This window comes from Rhinatrema bivittatum, chromosome 1, assembly GCF_901001135.1.
Source record: "Rhinatrema bivittatum chromosome 1, aRhiBiv1.1, whole genome shotgun sequence".
Lineage (NCBI taxonomy): Eukaryota > Metazoa > Chordata > Amphibia > Gymnophiona > Rhinatrematidae > Rhinatrema > Rhinatrema bivittatum.
The window spans coordinates 413,648,492-413,669,962 of NC_042615.1; the positions used below are offsets into that span (position 1 = coordinate 413,648,492).

The 21,471-nt window shown below is 44.8% G+C and overlaps 1 protein-coding gene across 1 annotated transcript in view; it reads left to right on the top strand.

The window, feature by feature from the left end:
* The window catches only part of CPLX1 (complexin 1), a 244,869-nt gene that overhangs the window by 113,759 nt on the left and 109,639 nt on the right, over window positions 1-21,471 (top strand). Inside the window, exon 3 of the mRNA XM_029602645.1 lies at window positions 20,978-21,153. Coding sequence (XP_029458505.1) covers window positions 20,978-21,153 — 176 coding nt within the window. The remainder of the gene's footprint in view (window positions 1-20,977; window positions 21,154-21,471) is intronic.

Sequence of the window (21,471 nt, forward strand, 5' to 3'; positions counted from 1 at the left end):
GAAACACAGGCCCCCCCTCCCAGAGAGCATGCACAGATAGAAAAAGAAAGAAACACAGGCCCCCCCTCCCAGAGAGCATGCACAGATAGAGAAAGAAACATAGCCACCCCCCCCCCCCCCCCCCCCAGAGAGCATGGTCAGATAGAAAAAGAAAGAATCATAGGCCCCCCCAGAGAGCATGCACAGATAGAAAAAGAAAGAAACGCAGGCCCTCCAGATAGCATGAGCAGAGAGAGAAAGGCCTCTCAGATTGCTACCCCAAAATAAGTAAAAAAATAAAAAATAAAGGCAGGCTTTAATGGCGCCAAAAAAGAATCACCGGCGTACATGGATCGAGCGTCCTTTAAGAAGCTAACAGACGTGCGAAAAGTGGATAAGAATGTCAGTGCCGAGGGTGGGCAACCACCATTTAGAAAGCATTTCCAAAATCGGAATGTCCCTGCATCTCAGCTCCCAGTATTATAAACGTTCAAGAATGAGACGTTGATCTACAATGCAATTTTATGGCCATTTGATTACGATGCGAGTTGGGCATACAGGAATAGGACATCGATAAAATTGTTACTACATGCGAGAAAAAAAGAAAAAAATGTACACGAGTGGCTTTTCAGGAATGGTAATGTTAAGACTCTGAAAAAAGTTACGTTTCCAATACCCTACGGGTCCATTATACATGATTTTGCGATGCCCAATTTTTGGACATTGATCCTTAACACGCTCTATCCTCAAACACTGTGGACAAATATTTACTATGTATGCCAAAAAATATATATAAGTTTTATGCAAGTCAAAAGCAACCCGTTCTTACCTTTGCAAAAAGAAGGAAATGAAGAGAAGAAATGAATCTTGATGAAGATCAAGTCTCGATGAAGCTCAAATTGCGTGAATTCAAGGGACCAGTCTGTAGCCAGTAAAGGTCCAATCGAACTCGACACAAAAGGGAAATTTGCCTCGTTGCAGCTACCTGCTGCTGATAGGATTATGAAGCACTTGCTGACATCACAGGTGCAATGGGGGAGAAAAGCCAATATCAAATATGCTTTCCTAGTATAAATATGGTTTTTTTTGTACTTCAACAATTGTATCACAGTTGCCAAACCTTTTTTTGACAGATATACGCAGACTGACCGCACGCGCGATGCAATATTGAACGTCCGATGCAATAATAACGATGGCACTGTGGATACTCTGTTTCAAGCAATGCACGCCATTTTCATGTGCTTTTAATTTCAGACTAATTTAAATATTGCATCTGCAGTGCTGGCGAAAAATTGTGTGCGCGTTAAAACCATGTGTGTCCCTAATGAACGCAATTTCTTTGCACGTTTTTTATAGCATCGGCCCCCAAGTGTTTACATTCTGTGCTCCCTGAGTCCCTGCCTTTTAAACTCTCAGTGCTCTGTGCACCCCTGTGCTCTGTACCCTGTTTAGAGCCACAGGTCCTCTTCTACAGTTCTCAGCACTCTGTGCATTCCTGTACTCTGTACTCTGTTTAGAGCCACTGCTTTGCTTCGGTGTGCTCCCTGAGCCTCACACTCTTAAAACTCTTCAGTGCTCTTGTGCCCTGTACCCTGTTTAGAGCCACAGGTTCTCTACACAATTTTCTGTGTTCAAATAGAAAAATTTTGCAACTGCTTTACTTCTGTAAAGCCACACCCTTTTAAAACTTTTCTCAGTGCTCTGTGCAAAAGCTTAGCAAAACTGCCTCTGTCTCACACTGATCAGGATTTACACAATAAACTTTTTTTTCGGCTGTTCCTCTATGTGCTAAGCTTAGAGAGAAATCCCTGAACTGACAACATATGTGGGATAACCAAACAACTTTCTTAGGGGCCGATGCAATAAAGTTGCATAGAAAGCGGGCGCTGAACAGTCAGGGGGGGCACCATGCAATATTTAAATTAGGGGGTTGCGTTAGCAAGGAGGCGCTAGAGTCGATTGCGCAACCCTAGTGCATCCTTGCTCTCGCGAACCCAATTGGTTTTCATGACTGCCGTACGCCGGTCACGAAAACCGACGCTGAAAAACCCTGCGTCGATTTTCGTGACTACCGTTCGCTGGTAAGGAAAACTGACGCTGAGTTTATCAGCGTCGGTTTTCCTTACTGGCGGACGGCAGTTATGAAAATTGATGCCAGGTTTATCAGCATCTGTTTTCGTGACTTGGCTATCCACCAATAAACTCGGCATCGGTTTTCGTGATGGGTCTGACTGTCTTTTTTTTTTTTTACTTTTCTTTCTTTTATTTTTCATCCTACTTAATATCACAACAATATTAAGTAGGAGGCACAGCTATCAATGCCAGCTCCAGGAAGGCGTTAATTGATGACAGTTAAATGTGCATTTGAGACGCACATTTTATGTTTTTGCATCTGGAGTGAATGCCTATGTTATGATATCGAGGTGTCTGGTGGATTCTTAGGGGCAACAGTGATAGTGACTCCCACGGGGAGGAGCCCCATAGGGAACTGTAGCACCAGGCTACACTCAGATGCACAAACCCAGAGGGGCAGATTTTATAAAACTACGCGCGCGTGTACTTTTGTTCGCGCAAACAAAAGTGTCGGGGCTGCCCAAAATCGGCAGCCTGCATGCGCTGAGCCGCACAGCCTGCCTCCATTCCCTCCCACCCCTCCCCCCGCACCTTCCCCTCCCTAACCCACCCCCCAGTCCTATCTAAACTCCTTCCCTACCTTTGTTGCACAAGTTACACCTGCCTGAGGCAGGCCGAGCACGCCGAGCCGGCCGCCGGCGTACCATGGTCCGGTCTGGGGCTGGTCCAGAGGCTGCGGCCATGCCCCCGGAATGCCCCTGATGATGCGCCGGCCGCGACACACCCCCTAACATGCCCCCGACACGCCCTCCCCAGGAAAGCCCCGGGACCTAGGCATGTCCCGATAGGCTCGGCGTGTGCAGGGGGGGTTAGGGGTAGGTTTTCGGGGGTTATGCGCGTAAACTACACGCGTAACCCTTTGAAAATCTACCCCAGAGAATATATCTTTATTATGCAGCTTGTATGGTTCACCAGAGGTGGCAGTAGAGAGTGGATTAGATAGCAACAGTCTGTGATCCTCGGCAGAGGAGACCCATCCCACAATGGTGGTATAAGGCCCCGATGCAGATATCCAGTGAGGCGCTGTAGGAGAGACAGACTGGAAGATGTTATTACACACTCCCTTGTACCTGAGTAGATAGAGTTCCCAATAAGCAGTAGAGAGAGGATAGGTAGCAACAGTCTGTGATCCTCGGCAGAGGGGACCCAATCCACAATGGTGGTGTAAGGCCCGATGCAGATAGGCAACGAGGAGCTGTAGATGAACAGACTAGGAGAAGTTGTACTCACTCTCTGTAGCTGATAGGTAATGTTCCAGCAGGTAGAAGAATTGGTAGCAGGCACCAGAATAGACACACAGGCCCTTGAGGAGCGAGTACCTGGATTCAGATAGGCACCTGGAAATAAGCAAAGGGCCCACGAGGAGTGGGTACCCAAAGTAGAACCCCGAAGGGTGAAGATAGCTTTCAGCAGCAGCAAAAGCGGCAGTGCAGCTTCAGACCGGAACGAATCCAATCCGTTGCTAACTTGGCGAGAGTCAGCAAATGGGCAACCTTTTGTAGTCGGAAGCAGTGACGTCACTCGAGGGGGACGCCCCCGAGGGTCGTGCCAATACTGCTATAAGAGTGAGGCGTGCGTGCGCATGCGCCCTAGGAGGCCTCAGGACAACGTGGCGGGACGTCGCACCAAAGCCGCTCCTGGGATGCCAGAGGGTGCGGCAAGGAGACACTATGGACACCATTCTCCCGAGGCTGGTGGAGAAGGCTGAAATAGAGGTGAGGCATGTCAGGCGAAGCCATCTGAGACCAACGGGCACAACGGCCTAATAGCCTCATTCACATACATTTGCATGTGATGAGCGCTATTAGATTCCCTCCATGTTGGACGCGCATTGAATATGCGCTAATCCCCTCATTGCATTAGGGGGATTGATTAGCGCCTATTCTACGCTCATCTGACTGCAGGTTAACAGTGTGCTCAGCTGAGTGCACCATATTGCATCGGCCCCTTAGACTGGAAGCAGAAACCACGCTGACTCCAGCCTTTTCTTAACAGATTCTAAGCTTATTTAGACGTCTCAACATACAACCAATGAAGACTACCTACCTTCTAGCAGCACCAGTCAGAGCTTTATTCAGGACAGAAATTTATTTTAGGAGCGGCCTTCTCCCAGAGACACTGCTTAACTCAAGCAGCAATACTCCCAACTGTAGTTAGGAAAGAATGTATTTAGGAGCTGCCTTCTCCTAGAAATGTGGAAGCCTCCTGATCCCAGCTGTGTCCTGCCCACAGAACTCTTTCCCTCTGTGGGATTTAAGGTGGACCAGGGACTTAGCCTGGTCCAGCACAGGTTAAGGAGGGGTAATAAGGCCACACTTTCACAGAGAGAAAGAAGGAGAAAGGGAAGAGAAGGAAAAGAGATGCACCATATCAATGGCCCATGAATATCTGCTGAAGATTGGGAGATGAGGAGAGAAAGGTATCACCCTTGATACTGCAAGAGGGGGTAGGAGATAAAAGACTGAATACTTTAAAGTATACCTTAGAAACTTCAAGCTACCATGGGAGGGAAGCACAAAAGCTTCGCCCAGAACCTGATGGGAGGGAAGAAATCAAGTAACTAAAAGAACTAATTGAAATGGATAAACATCTACATTTAAGAAAGACAGTAAGTGTGATGATTCTGCACACTATCAGTAGAAGAGAAATGTTGGAAACTACCAAGCAATTCTCCTTGTGAATTATTGAGTATTATTATTCTTTGAGCTGTGGTTATCAGTACTGTGTACAAAGATCTAAAATTGAGAACCAATATGAAGGCCTTGAAAGGAAACTTTACCCCCGAGCAGGAAACCCTGGAAGTAAACTCAATGGAATAGCTCAGAGTCCATAGAAGTGTGAGATATGATCTGTGGAACTGTTATCTGGGTTTTACCATCACAGGGGTTACACTTGGAGTTAAGAAGATTTGGGGGATTTTTATATTTTTCCTGAGTGGGGAAGAAATTTTGAAGCCACTCTTCCTTACCCAAAGACTAGGGACAGGTGAAGATCTGATTTTTCCCAGTCTAAAGGCCTTTCCTCCAGAGAGATCCAACAGAGCATCTGGGAGAGGAGAGATGAAGTAAGAGTCAGGACATCTGAAGACCTCACTGGAGTCTTCACCCTGGGGCACAGGACTTTAACTGGCTTTTGAAGATCCAGAGTTCAGCTGGGACCTCAGGTATTATGGGGAAGGGATCCCTTTACACACAGGATATCCCAGCCCAGCTGGGACACTTTTATCTTTCCACTTTCCGGAGGGTAAGCCAATCTCAGGACCCAGTACTGAGGGACACTTCCACAGAGAGAAAGACAGAAAGAGACATAGTAGTTGATCCCAAGAGAACAATCTGAACATGGGCGGGGAAGATTGCAGGAAAATATCAGACCATGGGATATCTGAAACACTCATACACTTTCCCTGCAGCACATGTGTCAACAGCTCCCAAAAGCACACCAAGTCAACCCTGGAAGCCAGCAGAACTGAGCCAAAATATCTCCAAAATAAACTTTATATTTCCTAAATAGTTAAGAAGCTGAACACATTCTAGTCCAGGAGTCAGCAGAGCTGCAGCCTCTGTTTATCCTAAATAAAACAAAATAAAGTAAAATACAGTATACTGAAATTATTCATAAGGAAATTACAACAAATAAAGTGAAATAAAAGAATCAAATGTCACAGACAAAGTGTGTCTCTCTCAATCTATCTGTCACAGACACACAAGCATGCTCTGATATGCCACTGTTGTTTTGCTGCTTATGTACTCACACAGTGATTGCCCCAGTCCAGCACTGCTGCATCATAGCATAACATTCTTGCTTGCGGCCTTCCCCATACTGCAGCACCTCACTCCCTTTCCCAATCCCATTCTTTAGGAGACTCTCTAGTTCCATAGCCAGCTGCTTCTCGCAGAGCTCAGTACACTCATCTCAGACAGAAGCCTCCAACACTACATAGGCACTTCCTCCTGGCTTGCTCCCTTCCTTCCCATGTCTGTAACTTTCCTCTACTTGTCTGCAACCCTCTCACCACTCTAGGGCATTCACATTGATGGAAAGCTGCTTTTATGGTTCTCTAAGATTTGTTCTGCCTACTGACTCAAGGGGAGGGCGGGAAAAGAAATGACCCAAACTGTTCCCTGGACTTATAAAAACAGAAAATTAAGCCCTGGCCAAGACTGGAGAGAGCCACTAAGCCAAAGTAGCATAGCTCCAGATGGAATCCTGCTTTTCCTTTTCCAGGGCTGGTGCAAGGGTATTAGGTGTCGCAGGTGAACCTTACAGCCTTGCACACACTCCTGGCCCCACGCAGTTGGCCAGCGCATGCAACTTACTTCAGCCCCAAGGCTGAAGTAAATTGTGAAATAAAGGAAAAGGTAGGGGGGAAAGGGCGGGGGAGGTAGGGGAAGAGAAGGGAAGGTGGGGTGGGGGGCTAGGGAACGGGGGAAGGCAGCGTATCTTGCGTGCGCCGACCCCGGATTTTATAACATGCATGCGCCGGGTAGGGCACGCAAATGTATGCCACGCACGCTGCTTTTAAAATCTACCCCAATTTGAACTGTAACAAAATAGACTCTGTATGCAGTACAACAATGGAAAAATAGAAACATGAACATTCCTCATTAAACATCAAACAATAAAATCAAGATACATAAACCATCAGTCATAATAGTAAAACCATACTCATAAAAGGAATATATATTTCAAAGCAGATGATGAATAAAATATCCAATGATTAAAAACATATAAAATTGTTTTTAAAATTTCCCAAATATAAATAAAATGTTTCAAAACAGCAGACACATCAAATAACACCAAATAAATAAAACTAAGTCTAAAAAAATTCCCCTGCTCTCCATACCTGGGAACTTTAGACTCCAATAACCTTTCTCCTCTCTCTCATATACTTTGTACACACTAACATAAATGTTCATTCTCACACAAGCTCCCTTATATTCTCTGTCACACTCATGCTGATTGGCTCACACACATGTTCACTGACTTGCTCTTGTTCACGCACATACTTATTGGTTTATACAGTCATACTGCTCAAACATATGCTCACTGGCACGCTCCTTTTCTCTCATTCACTTGCATGCTCACTGGCTCAATCATTCTCACTCACATATTTGCTCTGAAAAGCTCAGTGTTGTATCTGTCGGTCTTCGACGGCTTCGCCCCGCCTACCTCTCTCTACTCTCAGCTCCTTCCGCTAACCTTGGACTGATGGCCCCCGCGGGGTCTGCTTGCCATTCTCTCCGGCGTCCCTGGACTGGCTTTGCTGCTGCCTCCCGCCGTTCTCCTTCAAGGTACCTCTAGGACGCGTGCGCGCATGCCGCTCTCATCTTTAACTCTACGTTGGCGTGAACCTCAGGGGCGTCCCCCTGCTCTGACGTCACGTCTTCCGGGTATATCTGCCTACAGTATTTGCTAGCTCGTTGAGTTAGCAACAGGATTCGTAAGGATGGGATTCGCTCTCCGTTCCTAAGCTACTCTGCCACTCCAGCGTTATTTGGAACTCTTACTACCCTTCGGGGAGTCTTCTAATGGGGTACCCGCTCCTCGGGGGCCTCTTGCTTCTTTCAGGTGCTATCAGGAAATCGGTACTCACTTCTCGAGGGCCCATGTTCCCTGTGTCACTGCCTGCAACCTCTACCCTTCTACTTGGAAGAACTAACTTACATTTACCATCAGTGAGTACAGAAACCATCTCTCTCCACAGTACTGCTTCACTGGAATCTAGTACTCACTCCTCGAGGGCCTGCTCTCTGCTCTGGTGCCAGACCTCTCGTATAGTGGAATCTCTGTTACTGCTAAGTGAGTACAACACTACCGTGTCTCTCTGCTCTAAGGGATCAGGTACTCGCTCCTCGAGGGCCTGCTCTCCCTGTCTCGGAGCTTTCTACATTGGGATTCTGAATGTTAATCTTATTGTGTGCTCATATCTCTCAGTCTCTTTCCACTACTGCACTGCCTTGCAGAGGATCTGCTGTTCCAGCGTTCTGTGTGAGACGCGCCCAGCCGGGCTCTACACCTCTACTCACTACTGCCACCTCTGGTGGTCATTCACACTGTTTAATAAAAGATTCAAATCTGTGTTTGTCTGTCCAGCGTCTAGCCTGACACTGTGGTCGCTCACGGGACTGACCCCCAGTGGGCGTGGTCAGCTGCCACAGTGTCCAAGGATCCACCCAAACACCATTAACCATAACACTCAGCAAAAGTGACCGTATTATGTAGTGCAAAAATGGAAAAACAGAATCATCATTCCTCATAAAACATTAAGCAATAAAATCGAGAGATATAAAACATCATTCATAATATTAAAACCATACTAATAAAAAGAATAAAAATGTCAAGCAGGCAACAACCAATGAACATCCAATAAATGAATGCTCATTGGCTGAGGAGACAGTACTGATTTCAGAGTAGTATACATTTTTTCTAATATTTCCCAAACACCAAATATTTCAAACAGCAGACACATGAAATAATATCCAAAAATTTAAAATAGGATAAAAAAATCTCCCCTGCTGGGGAGAAAGCGAAAACTGAGGACCCCGTACCCGTGGCAACTTCGGTAAACCTTCTGACCGGGCCGATGGACGCACATGTAACGCGCAGCGACAGAGGAGCTGGAATCCAGCTGCTGGAGAGAGGGGGAGGGGAATATGAGCTCCCCTCTCTCCCAGGCTCAATATCACCATTGAGCCCCGCAGAGAGGACCCCACTGCTTAATCCAGCTGCCACAAGAACAGCTTCACAACCAGGGGAGGAATTCTGAGACCGAAGAGTGGAGGAGCTCAGCCTATGGGGTCGGGAAGAGCATTGGTGGCAACTTCAAGCCCAAGGAAAATGCTAGGGCAAAGCGGTAGTGAAAAAGGAGACTTAAGGGAAGAAGCCTCGGGAGCAGTTGGGGGAATCCCCGCAACAGAAATACCATCAATGGTAAGACCGCAAGTTTTCTCATTTGAGATGCTGTGGGAAGCCATAAATGAGATGAGACTGTCTATTTTACAACAGCTGACTCCAGTAATGGAGCAAGTTAGGCGACTGTTGCGTCCGTCGGTCGCAGACGGTTGTGACCACTCTGCCTTACCTCTTTTTTTTCCCCTTTCTCTCTCTTTGGGCAAGATGGCTGCCTCCGGTGCTGAGTGCCGAGGGCCTCGGTGTTTCCAAACTAGCATGGGCATCCCCATCCGCCATGCTCACTCCCGTGGTCTCCTAGGGCGCGAGCGCGCACATCTCCTATGCTCATTGCGGGAACCTCGGGGGCTGCCCCACCACATGATGTCAGTACCTCCGGGTACATCTAGCCTCTGCCTCCGCTACCACATTGAGTTAGCAAAGACTTCACTTCGCTACTCTGATTACTCTAAGCTGCACGCTTAGATGCCACTTTTACTCTAAGGGCCTCGCTCCAGCAAGAAGCTCTAGACACCCGATCCTTGGGGGTCTCTCACTTCTAGCTTTCCTTCGAGGCTTCTCACTAGCTAAGACAACCGCTCCTCGGGAGTCTTGCTCTCTATTCTACTTTCAGGATATTGGACTTTGGGTACTTGCTCATTCGAGGGCCTATCTACCTTTATATCCTGCACCACGGATCTTCAGTCCCACCATTCTACCACCAGGAAGACGCCTTCATTCTGTGAGTACCTCTACAATTCGGCACTCCAACTCCACCCACCAGCCGAGGTGTTACCCGTACTGCGGGCTCCTGCCTATTGTGAACATCTGGGTGAGACTACACTTCTGAGCCTGTTGAACGTACTGGCACTTTGCGGATCAGTGCCTTACCTTCCTGCTTTCACCATCTATCTACAGCAGTACAATAAAGACTCTATCCATACTGTGTCTGCTATCTGTGTCAGCCTATCGCAATGATTCCCCATGGGGCTCCTCCCCATGGGCGGAGTCATCTCCATTGCGACCAAGAGTCCACAATGCCACAAACACAACAGCGATAAGATGAAAAAATAGAAGCTATTTAGAATACTAATTTGGAATTGGAACAACAGGTTTCTTCTATCAGGACTGAGATAAAAACAATTCAACAGTCTCAATTAACTTTGATGAAAGATAAAAATAACACTGCTCTAAAAATAGAAAACCTTGAGAATATGGTTAAAAGTAGAAATTTAAGATTTATCAATTTTTCCCAGTTACCTTTAAGATCTCCAAGAGAGGTCTTTAAGAAGTAACTGAATGAAATACTCAAGGTTTCGGAGACAGTGATACCACCGATAACAAAGATATTTTATTTATCCAAGTCCAGAAGCGTGCCTGCTGACCAAGGAGGAGGAATGGAACCTTTAAGACCAGTTCGTGTCCAGTCTCTTCATCTTTCGGCAATCCTGGAATCATCAGACTCAGAATTAGCAGTACCTGCAACATTAATAGTGACTTTGGCACTAGAGACTGACAGGGAATGGTTATTGAAATTATGTTTAAGATACAGGAATGAGAGATTTATGGGAAGTATTATAAGAGCTTTCCTGGAAGTCTCTTGTGGGACCCAGAAAAGGAGAAAAGCATTCCTCTTGCTGAGACCTCAGGTCTTGTTAATTGGGGGGAGATATTTCCTGAAATTTCCATGCAAATGCGTGGTTAAGTATTTACAGAACATTTATGTTTTTTTCGATCCTCCCCAGTTAACCCAATTCTTAGTGGGGAAAACCCCCATAAGTCCCGAGGGACCCTGTTTAGATCCTCCTGGTCCCTCAAAGAGTGAAAAAGGTCGCTGTTACATATCTGTCTATTTCCTAATATGAGTTATAAATACTTTTTCTTAAGGTTGTGAAGGATTCATCCCCCATTATTGAGGACTTTAAATAGAGAGATTGAAATTGTTACGATTTCCTAGATTAATATTATAACCTTATTTGTATTGTATAAATCAAATCTGTTTTTTTTCCTATCAAGAATTGTTCTTGTAATTATTGTAAACTGGTATAAATTAAAAAACAAAAAAAAAAATCTCCGGCTCTCCATACCTGGGATCTTTTGATTTTCAGTCACCCAAAGATTGTTGTGGATTGGCGGAGGGGGGCCTCGCAATCTTTAATCTCTCTCCCCCCCACCTCACACACACACAGACTCTCTCACTCTCACAGACATACGCAGTCTCTTTTATTCTCTCTCATACATACGCAGGTTCTCACACACACACACATACAGGCTCTGTTGCTCTCATGCACATATGCAGGCTCTCTCTCTCAATACAAACCAATGAAGTCCATCTCTCAAAATACACATGCAAGTCTATCTTTCACACACACAAGTATACACACATAAACCTTTCAGGCCTCCCCCTTTTTTCTGGGCCTTCTGTCTACCATTTTTGAATCACAGCACTGCTCCTCACTCCCTGAAGGGATATGGAAGGAAGCCATGCTGATTCTGCAACGGGGGGGAGGGGGGGGTAGGGCAGCGTGGCCTTAGAGGCCTCTCCTTAGGCCGCGGCAGAATGGGCTCTTCCGTGACCCGGAGGCCTCTCTTCTGTCTGCAGCTTGATCGGCTCTGCCACGACTTTGTAGACTTCTCTTCAGGCCACCAGCAGCCCCTCTCCTTATTGTTTGGCTGGGAAGCTTAAAAACACCAAAACAACATGTGATGGGAGCAACCGGCCCACTGGGAGAAGCCCGATCCCCCAGTAGGCCAATCCGCCCCTGCGTGTATGTAGCTGGGAACAGCTTGGTTGATGCAATCTAATTATGTTGGAACAAATCAATGCAAATTTTAAATTTGGGACACCCAACCAGAGAGTCCAGTCTGTTCTTATCAGTGTAGCTACCCAAAAGAGCTGCTGGTAACCCATAGGAAAGGGTTTCCACCTACAAACTTGGGTCTTGAAAGATACCATTTCCCCTTCTCGAAATGAATCCATGCTCTGGGGTGGAAAGACTAGTGACCAGATGCGTAGCCAGAAATTAATTTTTCAGAGGGCCCAAGGTTAATATGGGTGGGCAGGTGACATGCAGGCTAGGCCCTACTAGTTGTACTCATATCATTAAATAATACCTTAGAGTGCACCTGACAGTGGGATTCTAAGCAGTTTCATTATGTGTGAAACTTTAAAATATTTTAATTCTATTATTTCAAGCACTTACCAGCATTAAAAATACCTTGTTAATCTGTAATAAATATAAAAAATGAATACAGTTTATAAATACACATCATATAAAAAGAAAGCAAACACTTAACAGAAACATCTGATCCATTCACATAATAAAACAAATATCAATGTATTCTTTTATGAATCCTCTTTCCAAAAATGCATAGAATATCATAATTACAATAAAACAGCAATAATCATAATAATCATCATAAGAATTTTAGATGGACATGCAAAAAAAATATATTCAAATTCTGGTGCCACCTTAGTGACAGCAAAACTCCCTCCAATGTCAATCACTTTGTGAAGTACGAGAAATCCCTATAACTAGAACCTTGCCATACTATTAACAGTAGTAGCTCTCAGGACTCAAACAGCAGCAACCTTATCTACAAAAAGACAGCAAAGGCAAGCATTACCCCAAACCATAGAATACTAATACACCACTTAGTGGGCAAACAATCTACAGAGAAACTACATGCTAGCCAAAAGACTGAACCTCTGTTATGCTTGCACAGCACAGACAGCACTTACCCAATACAGAATAAGGGATTACAAATTCTAAACAAACATGCAGGCAAAACTGAAATGGAAAGCCTGAGAAACCAGATTCTGTGAACACTGGAATACTGAAGAAACAGAAAAATGCCATCACTGAAAGTCAAAATAATGTTTTACCTTTGATCTGTTTTATTTTTCTAATCTGTTGGTCCCAATCTCTTTGTTACCCTTGTCTGTCTTGTCCTAATTCCTTTTTCAGGATCTCTTTTATTCTTTCTCTTTCTTCTGTCTTCTCTTTTCTTATTTCCTTCCTCCTTCATACACACACTCACACAGACTCTCTCTCATATGCTCTTTCACACATGCTTTCTCTCACACAGGCTCCCACTCTTTCATGCTCTCTCTCCCATACACACAGGCTCCTACTGTCTCTCACACACTTTCTCTCACTCGCAGGCTCCCATGCCCCCTCACTGACACACACAAGCTTTCACATTCAAACACATACAAACACACACACACTAAGGCTTCACCTTACCAGCCGCTTCCCTGCGGGTTGGCCCTTGGCATTTGGTGGCTGGCAGGATTTAGAAAATTCAAGGAGTTAGGATCCAGAGTTGGGGCTGGCGGCAGACAAAGCATGGTCCAAGTTCAAGGCTAAGGTTAGGTTCAGGCAGCAAGCTAGGTGTATGTCTAAGTCCTAGACTGAGGTCAAAACCAAGGAGACTAGCCAAGACAGACAAGACAAGACAAGACACAGGGGGTCAGACAGGATAAACCCAAAAGACATGGAATGGCAAGGCTCCAAAGACAAAGGAAGGTGAACAGACAAGATGAGAAGACAGAGACAGGGCAAGGCTTGGAAAGCAGGTTAGACAAGGCAAGGACCTGTTTGCTGAGTCAAGGAAAAAGAGTCGTGGCTGGGTTTAAATACCCAACCGCATGATGTCATCAGGAGGCACCTGCTAAGGGGATTCCCATGGCATGGCCTTCAAGAGGTGCTATGCGGTGCATGTGCACGCCTAGGACAGTGGCCCTGAAGTATCAGCAGTGTCCAGGAAGGCCAGAGGTATGTGCAGTTGGTTGCGGTATGCAACAGTGATTGGCTAACAACGGTAACCCCCTTAGACCTCTTGTCTTCAGCTTATGGAGAGACTGCGAATGTATACCATACTATCTGGGGACTTGGGAGGTTAGACATGAGTTACAGGGATTCTTTGGTTTTCAGGTGACATAAAAGAGTATCTGCTGGTTGATTCTCTTCTTCAGGAAAGGATCCTTTGGAGAGAGAAGAACATGACTCATGGGTTCCAGGATCATCGTCTTGTTTGAGGACAGCGCCTGCTTTCTTGACAGTGACCTCTACCTCCATGATGACGGGCTTCAAGAATTCTGAATAGTCAGTAGATTTTCAGGGCGCCAAGGCTCTAGGTTGTTGTTCATAGCATAGGCCAATTAGCGATGTGTACCAAAGCAGCAGATTTGATAGATCAGGCAAGGTAGTATGTGCCCCTGTAATCAGATTGATACAGTACTCTTGTCAAGAGAGGCCCCGATGCATAATCTGTAATGCAGACCAATCAATCAAAACTGGTGGAGTCTGAGCTACGGTAGTCCAAGAATAACAGAGTTGACTACCTTAGCATATAAAATTTGATATTGATGTGAACCAATCTGCATAGTGATGGGCAAGGTAGCTAAGGTCATGCAGCCAGGCAAAGGATTGCCAGAGACTGAAGAAATGGTGCAAGGTGCATTCAAAGTGATGGTAGGCCAGCCGTTCTGGTGCAGCAGTGGTTCCTGAATAATATTGCCCCCGGCTCAAAACAAGTAGGGCCTCGGTCCTCACAGTGTATTCCCAAAAGCTGAGACATATCGGTATCACTGGCTGTGGGGAGGGGGGTCGGATGGCTTAGCATTGTCCTCCCAATCATGGTCGCATTCCTAGGATTTCCTGGCTTTTCAAAGCAGTGGCTCATGAAATGCACCTGTGAAGCGCAATAGAGAGAGAGATTATGCTGTCTTTGCCTTTGCTTTTCATCGTCTGAGAGACAAGTTCTCCCCAACTGCATGGATTCTTCAAAAGTGATCAAAGGCTCTGTGGAAGAGATTCTGGGGTCCTGGAAATCAGGAGCCAAACAAAGAGATCAGTGAAACATCTTCCTGTCCAGAGCCTGCTCCTGGAACCTTAAGTCCACCCACATAGCAAAGGCAATGAGAGCTTCCAGAGAGGGAGGAAGGTCTCAGCTGGCCAACTTATCTTTAATTCTCCCAGCAAGACCTTGCCAGAAAGTGGCTGTTTGACTGCATTCTCCCCATCCAAGCTCAGAGGCCAGGGTAACTCTACAATATAATTGCCCATGGTGCAAGTGTCTTGGCGAATACATAATTCTGTGTCTATGAATGAGACTTGACCAAGTTTATCAAAAACCAGATGAAACAGTTGTATAAAGTTGTACAAACTTCCAAGGAGTGGATCATCTTGTGCCCACAAGGGAGAGACCCAGGCAAGAGCAAGACTATCCAACAAGGAGAGCATATATCTTAAGAACATAAGAAATTGCCATGCTGGGTCAGACCAAGGGTCCATCAAGCCCAGCATCCTGTTTCCAACAGAGGCCAAACCAGGCTGCAAGAACCTGGCAATTACCCAAACACTAAGAAGATCCCATGCTACTGATGCAATTAATAGCAGTGGCTATTCCCTAAGTAAACTTGATTAATAGCCATTAATGGACTTCTCCAAGAACTTATCCAAACCTTTTTTGATCCCAGCTACACTAACTGCAATAACCACATCCTCTGGCAACAAATTCCAGAGCTTTATTGTGCGTTGAGTGAAATAGAATTTTCTCCGATTAGTCTTAAATGTGCTACTTGCTAACTTCATGGAATGCCCCCTAGTCCTTCTATTATTCGAAAGTGTAAATAATCGATTCACATCTACTCATTCAAGACCTCTCATGGTCTTAAACACCTCTATCATATCCCCCCTCAGCCGTCTCTTCTCCAAACTGAACAGCCCTAACCTCTTCAGCCTTTCCTCATCAGGGAACTGCTCCATCCCCTTTATCATTTTGGTTGCCCTTCTCTGTACCTTTTCCATCACAACTATATCTTTTTTGAGATGCGACGACCAGAACTGTACACAATATTCAAGGTGCGGTCTCACCATGGAGCGATATAGAGGCATTATGACATTTTCCGTTTTATTACCCATTCCCTTCCTAATAATTCCTAACTTTCTGTTTGCTTTTTTGACTGCTGCAGCACACTGAGCCAACGATTTTAAAGTATTATCCACTATGATGCCTAGATCTTTTTCCTGGTTGGTAGCTCCTAATATGGAATCTAACATCGTGTAACTACAGCAAGGGCTATTTTTCCCTATATGCAACACCTTGCACTTGTCCACATTAAATTTCATCTGTCATTTCGATGCCCAATCTTCCAGTCTTGCAAGGTCCTCCTGCAATGTATCACAGTCTGCTTGTGATTTAACTACTCCGAATAATTTTGTATCATCCACAAATTTGATAACCTCACTCGTCGTATTCCTTTCCAGATCATTTATATATATATTGAAAAGCACTGGTCCAAGTACAGATCCCTGAGGCATTCCACTGTTTACCCTTTTCCACTGAGAAAATTGACCATTTAATTCTACTCTCTGTTTCCTGTCTTTTAACCAGTTTGTAATCCACGAAAGGACTTCGCCTCCTATCCCATGACTTTTTAGTTTTTGTAGAAGCCTCTCATGAGGGACTTTGTCAAATGCCTTCTGAAAATCCAAATACACTACATCTACCAGTTCACCTTTATCCACATGTTTATTAACCCGGTCTGAAATAAAATGAGCCGCCTGTAACTCAAAGTGCATTTTATAGACATTGTGGAACCCTCGGCAACCTTTGAGATCGCCACTGTACTTAGGAGGTAGAAAAAGCTGCATCATGGATTCCATGGTCCAGACGGGCACGGCTCAGGGTTCACCAGGGCTGGTACTGAGATTGGACCTTGAAATTGGACCTGAACAGTGTCCAATCACTGGGTCAGAGCTTGAAGTAACCAGATCACATGATCAAGTTGCTGCTGGGCTTGTTGAGTAAATCTGTGCAGGAGATCAGACAAGGAATTCAACTTGGCTTTCTGCTCCTGCACTTGGGTGGCCAATACGGCAATGGCGTGTAATGGGAACGCATTCGCCAAGCTCATGGCCTCAGCAACCTGTAAGGAACGGTATGAGCCCTTCATGCTGCAGCACAGTTGACGCTGTCTTGAAGGCAGGCCCATGAGGCCTGTGCCGACAACTGGAGAAGGTGCTTTGATATGGGCCAGGCTAGGGCTTCACCTGAATCAGCCGTCTCCCCCATGTGTTGGGCCCTTAGGTTCCGGCGGCCAACAGGACTTAGAAAATTCAGGGAGATAGGCAGGGACCAGAGGCAGTCAAAAAGTTGGAGCTGGGGGCAGACAAGGCACCATCCAAGTTCAAGGCTGGGGTCAGGTCCAGACGGCAAGCTAGGAGTATGTCTTAAGTCCAAGGCTGAAGTCAGAACCAGGAAGACTGGCCGGGATAGTCCGGACAAAACCAAAAGACAAGACATGGTAAAGCTTCGAAGACAAGGGTAAGACGGACAGACAAGATGGAAGGCAGGCTGGACAAGGCAAAGCTGGAAGGCAGGCTGGACAAGACAAGGCTGAAAGGTGGGCTGGATGAGTCTAAGCTGGAAGGCAGGCTGGATGAGACAAATTTGGAGAGCAGGCTGGATGAGGCAAAGCTGGAAGGCAGGCTGGAAGAGGCAAGGCTGAGGGGCAGGCTGGACAAGGAAAAGACCTGTTTGCTGAGGCAAGGAAGAAGAGTCGCAGTTAGCTTTAAATATCTAGCCCCATGACATCATCCCTAAAGAGATTCCCACAGTGGGGCCTTCAAGAGGCTCCATGCAGTACATGCACATGTCTAGGGCAGCAGCCCAGAAGTGTTGGGAGCATAAGGCAAGGCCAGAGGTAAGTGTGGCTGATCACAGTATGCCGCAGCGACCTGAAAACGTAACAGATACTTATGACCCAGGCTGGTTGCTGTCAGAGATAGAATACTGGTCTCAATAGACCTTGATCTGATCCAGCATGGCACTTATGTTCTTATGTTGTTTTGTTCTTAACCAGGCATTTTATAATGTACACACATATAAATACTTTCTTGCATGCATATTTGAAATCACCAGTTTGCCAATACCTCTGCCAGTTCACCCAGTCCATCTCCAGTTCATCTAGACCCTCTAGCACTTCATCCTGAACCCCAGACAACAGACAAGTGAGATATCAATTACCCTAGTTAACTAGCAGGTATAAAATTGCATGAATCAGTAGGATAATTTATAAGTGGATATCTTTTATAAAATAGCAACTTCTGCACCCCTAGATCACCTCTTTTATTGCGCCAGTAAATGTGCAAAATTGAAAATATGTGCATAGATTCAGTGTTTATAAAGTAACAGATATATGAGTTCAGGCTACTTACATACATATTAGGATAATTTTCCATGTGAAGCACTTTGAAAAGTTATTCATTAATCTTCAAGATCTTCCTACAGTGTAAGTAGTTTTCCAGTGGACTAGCATAAAAATTATTTGGTGCCTATTTATAGGACATATTTTAGAATTAAGAAATGATAAACAGTGAGGTCCATATTCAATAGGATTTGTCCCTGAAACTTTTGAGTTACTGGGACAAACTCTGAGTTTTAGATTTCTGGCCTTTTAGCTGGATACATTTTATCCGGGTAAGTTATTATCCAAATAAAAGTTATCCAGTTAAGTCAGAAATACTCTGGGGCAGAATTACGTTAGCTGAATAACTTACCCAGCTAACTCCAGTGGTCAAAGTTAGTTGGATAAATTATCTTGCTAAATCTAGATGTGCCTGTGAGTAAACCTAACATTACCCAGGATTATGAATCCAGATAACTTTAAAATGAACCAGATATATTCAAAATATAGCCAATTAAAGTAGCAAAAAGAAAAAACCATATGAGAGCAGGCCCGATCCCCTACCCCACCTCCATCCACCCAAAATAACTAGCAGTGTTGTTGGGCATAGTGCCTGATCCCCCCAACCCGCTCCTCCAAATAAAATAAAAAATGTTGCAGGTTATGGAAGCTCGAGGATCCTGCTTCCCTCCAATTTAGCAAAACATGTGAGCTCCAGGCCCCCTTCAAACCTCTACTCTCCCTCTTCCCCCATTCCACCCACTCTACCTGGATCCCTGCAAAATCCCATGGCCACCAGGAATCCGATACATTCCTACCTCTCCCAGCAGCATCCAGAACTGCTTTGACAACAATACTGGAAGCATAAGCAACCAGCATTGTTGTCAAAGCAATGTTGGAAGCTGCTGGGAGCGATAGGAATGTACCATGCTCTCTGCAGCTGTGTGGCTTTTGGAACATTCAGGGTGGGACAGGAAGGTTCTGATTGAGGTTGTGGGGGGAGGGGGAGGGAAGGAGTAACAAGGGGAACTGGAGCCCATCTATTTTTCTCCTGAACTCGGGGGAGGGGCCTCCTCAAGCCACTATGGCCCATAACATATTTGACTTTATTTGGGGAGTTTGGGAAAGGAGGAAATCAGTTATTTTGAAGGGGTTGAGGCAAAATCAGGCCTATTGGTAAGGAAGGTTTTTTTGTTATTTAACCAGCTATATTTTGGTAATGTTAGCCGGATAAGCTAAATATATTCAGTGGGAGACATATCCTGTTGAATATCCATGATAAGTTAACCAGCTAACCTTAGCCGGATAGCTTATCCGCTCCCCAGTTTACCGAACATGGACCTCAATAGAGTTTAATGTCCAACCCAAGCATGATACGCAAACATTTTTTATTAGCAATCAGTATGGGTTAAGTAAAAATAATTACTGTCAATTTGGTACAGATAACACTGACCTTTTAATAGAATTATCTTTAGCACAGATCACATTAAACAGTTATTGATTTTGAGGTGCTGGACTTGTCATAGGAGAGTGATTTTCAAATAGCCTGCATAAGGCTAACATATGCAGGTTTTTGTAACTGCAGATTTGAGCTGGAATTTTCAAAGTGGAGTTATGCACATAAGTCCACTTTGAAAATTTTTAGGTTTGGTTGCTCTCTGCAAGGACTTACATGCAGAAAATTACACTCTGTTTAGAATATAGATTTGTGCAGGACTCAAAGTGCAAGAGAACCTTGCGAGACTGGAAGATTGGGCATCCAAATGGCAGATGAAATTTAATGTGGACAACTGCAAGGTGATGCATATAGGGAAAAATAATCTATGCTGTAATTACATGATGTTAGGTTCTATATTAGGAGCTACCACCCAGAAAAAAGATCTAAGCTTAAATTAGATAATACATTGAAATTGTTGGCCCAATGTGCTGCAGCAGTCACAAAAGCAAACAGAATGTTAGGAATTATTAGGAGGAAGGGAATAGTGAATGAAATGGAAAATGTCATAATGCCTCTGTATTGCTCCATGGTGAGACCACAGGTTGAGTACTGTGTACAATTCTGGTCGCTGCATCTCAAAAAAGATATAGTTGCACTGGAGAAGGTACAGAGAAGGGCGACCAAAATGATAAAGGGGATGGAACAGCTCCCCTATGAGGAAAGGCTAAAGAGGTTAGGTCTGTTTAGCTTGGAGAAGAGACGGCTGAGGGGGGGATAATGATAGCGGTCTTTAAAATCATGAGAGATCTAGAATGGGTAAATGTGAAACAGTTATTGATTCTTTCGGATAATAGAAGGACTAGAGGGTACTCCATGAAGTTAGCAAGCAGCACATTTAAAACTAATCGGAGAAAATTCTTTTTCACTCAACGCACAATTAAGCTCTAGAATTTGTTGCCAGAGGATATAGTTGGTGCAGTTAGTGCAGCCTGGATTGGTCACTGTTGGAAACAGGATGCTGGGCTTGATGGAGCTTGGTCTGACCCAGTATGGCAATTTCTTATGTTCTTATGTACTTTGAATATCAAAAATATGTGTATAAATCTTTTCCCATCCCCCCAATGCCACCTTCCTGAAACCTACATGGAGTGGAATAAAAGTACACATAAAATTGGATTTAATGCATACTTTTACCTGTTACCTCAGTTGATTTTTAAAGTGCTATTTGTACACATAAAAAAGGGTTTTATGCATGTAAAGCTTTGGAAATTGACACCTAAAAGAAGTTGCATTAGCACAAGTTTGAAACGTCATAAAAACACTTATTAATGACTGTCTTTTAGGAGCAACCAAAGATATGGGAAAAATGCTTGGTGGAGATGAAGAGAAAGATCCTGATGCGCAGAAGAAGGCAGAAGAACAACAAGAAGCCCTCAGACAGCAAGAGGAGGAAAGAAAAGCGAAATATGCAAAGATGGAAGCTGAAAGAGAAGTCATAAGGCAAGGCATTCGGGACAAGGTCAGTCCAAAATTCTCATTAATTCAGTCTTTGTCAGTTGTATCAACAGTTTATAGCAGTCATAAAATCTCAATCAAGAGAGCTTATTTCATAGAGATTAAAAAACCTGACAGTTGTCTTTGAACATAACTATGAACGTGTACCAGTGGCGTACTGGAAGGGGGGGGGGGGGAGGGGGAATGCCCCCGGGCACCTGGCTAAGGGGAAGGGCGTAGCAGCTCCCAGTCTTCTCCAATCCCCATGTATAATTGTAAGCCAGAAACTTAAGATATTGTTCTTACTTTGACTAGCAAAAGTGAATTAAATTGCAAAGGGGAG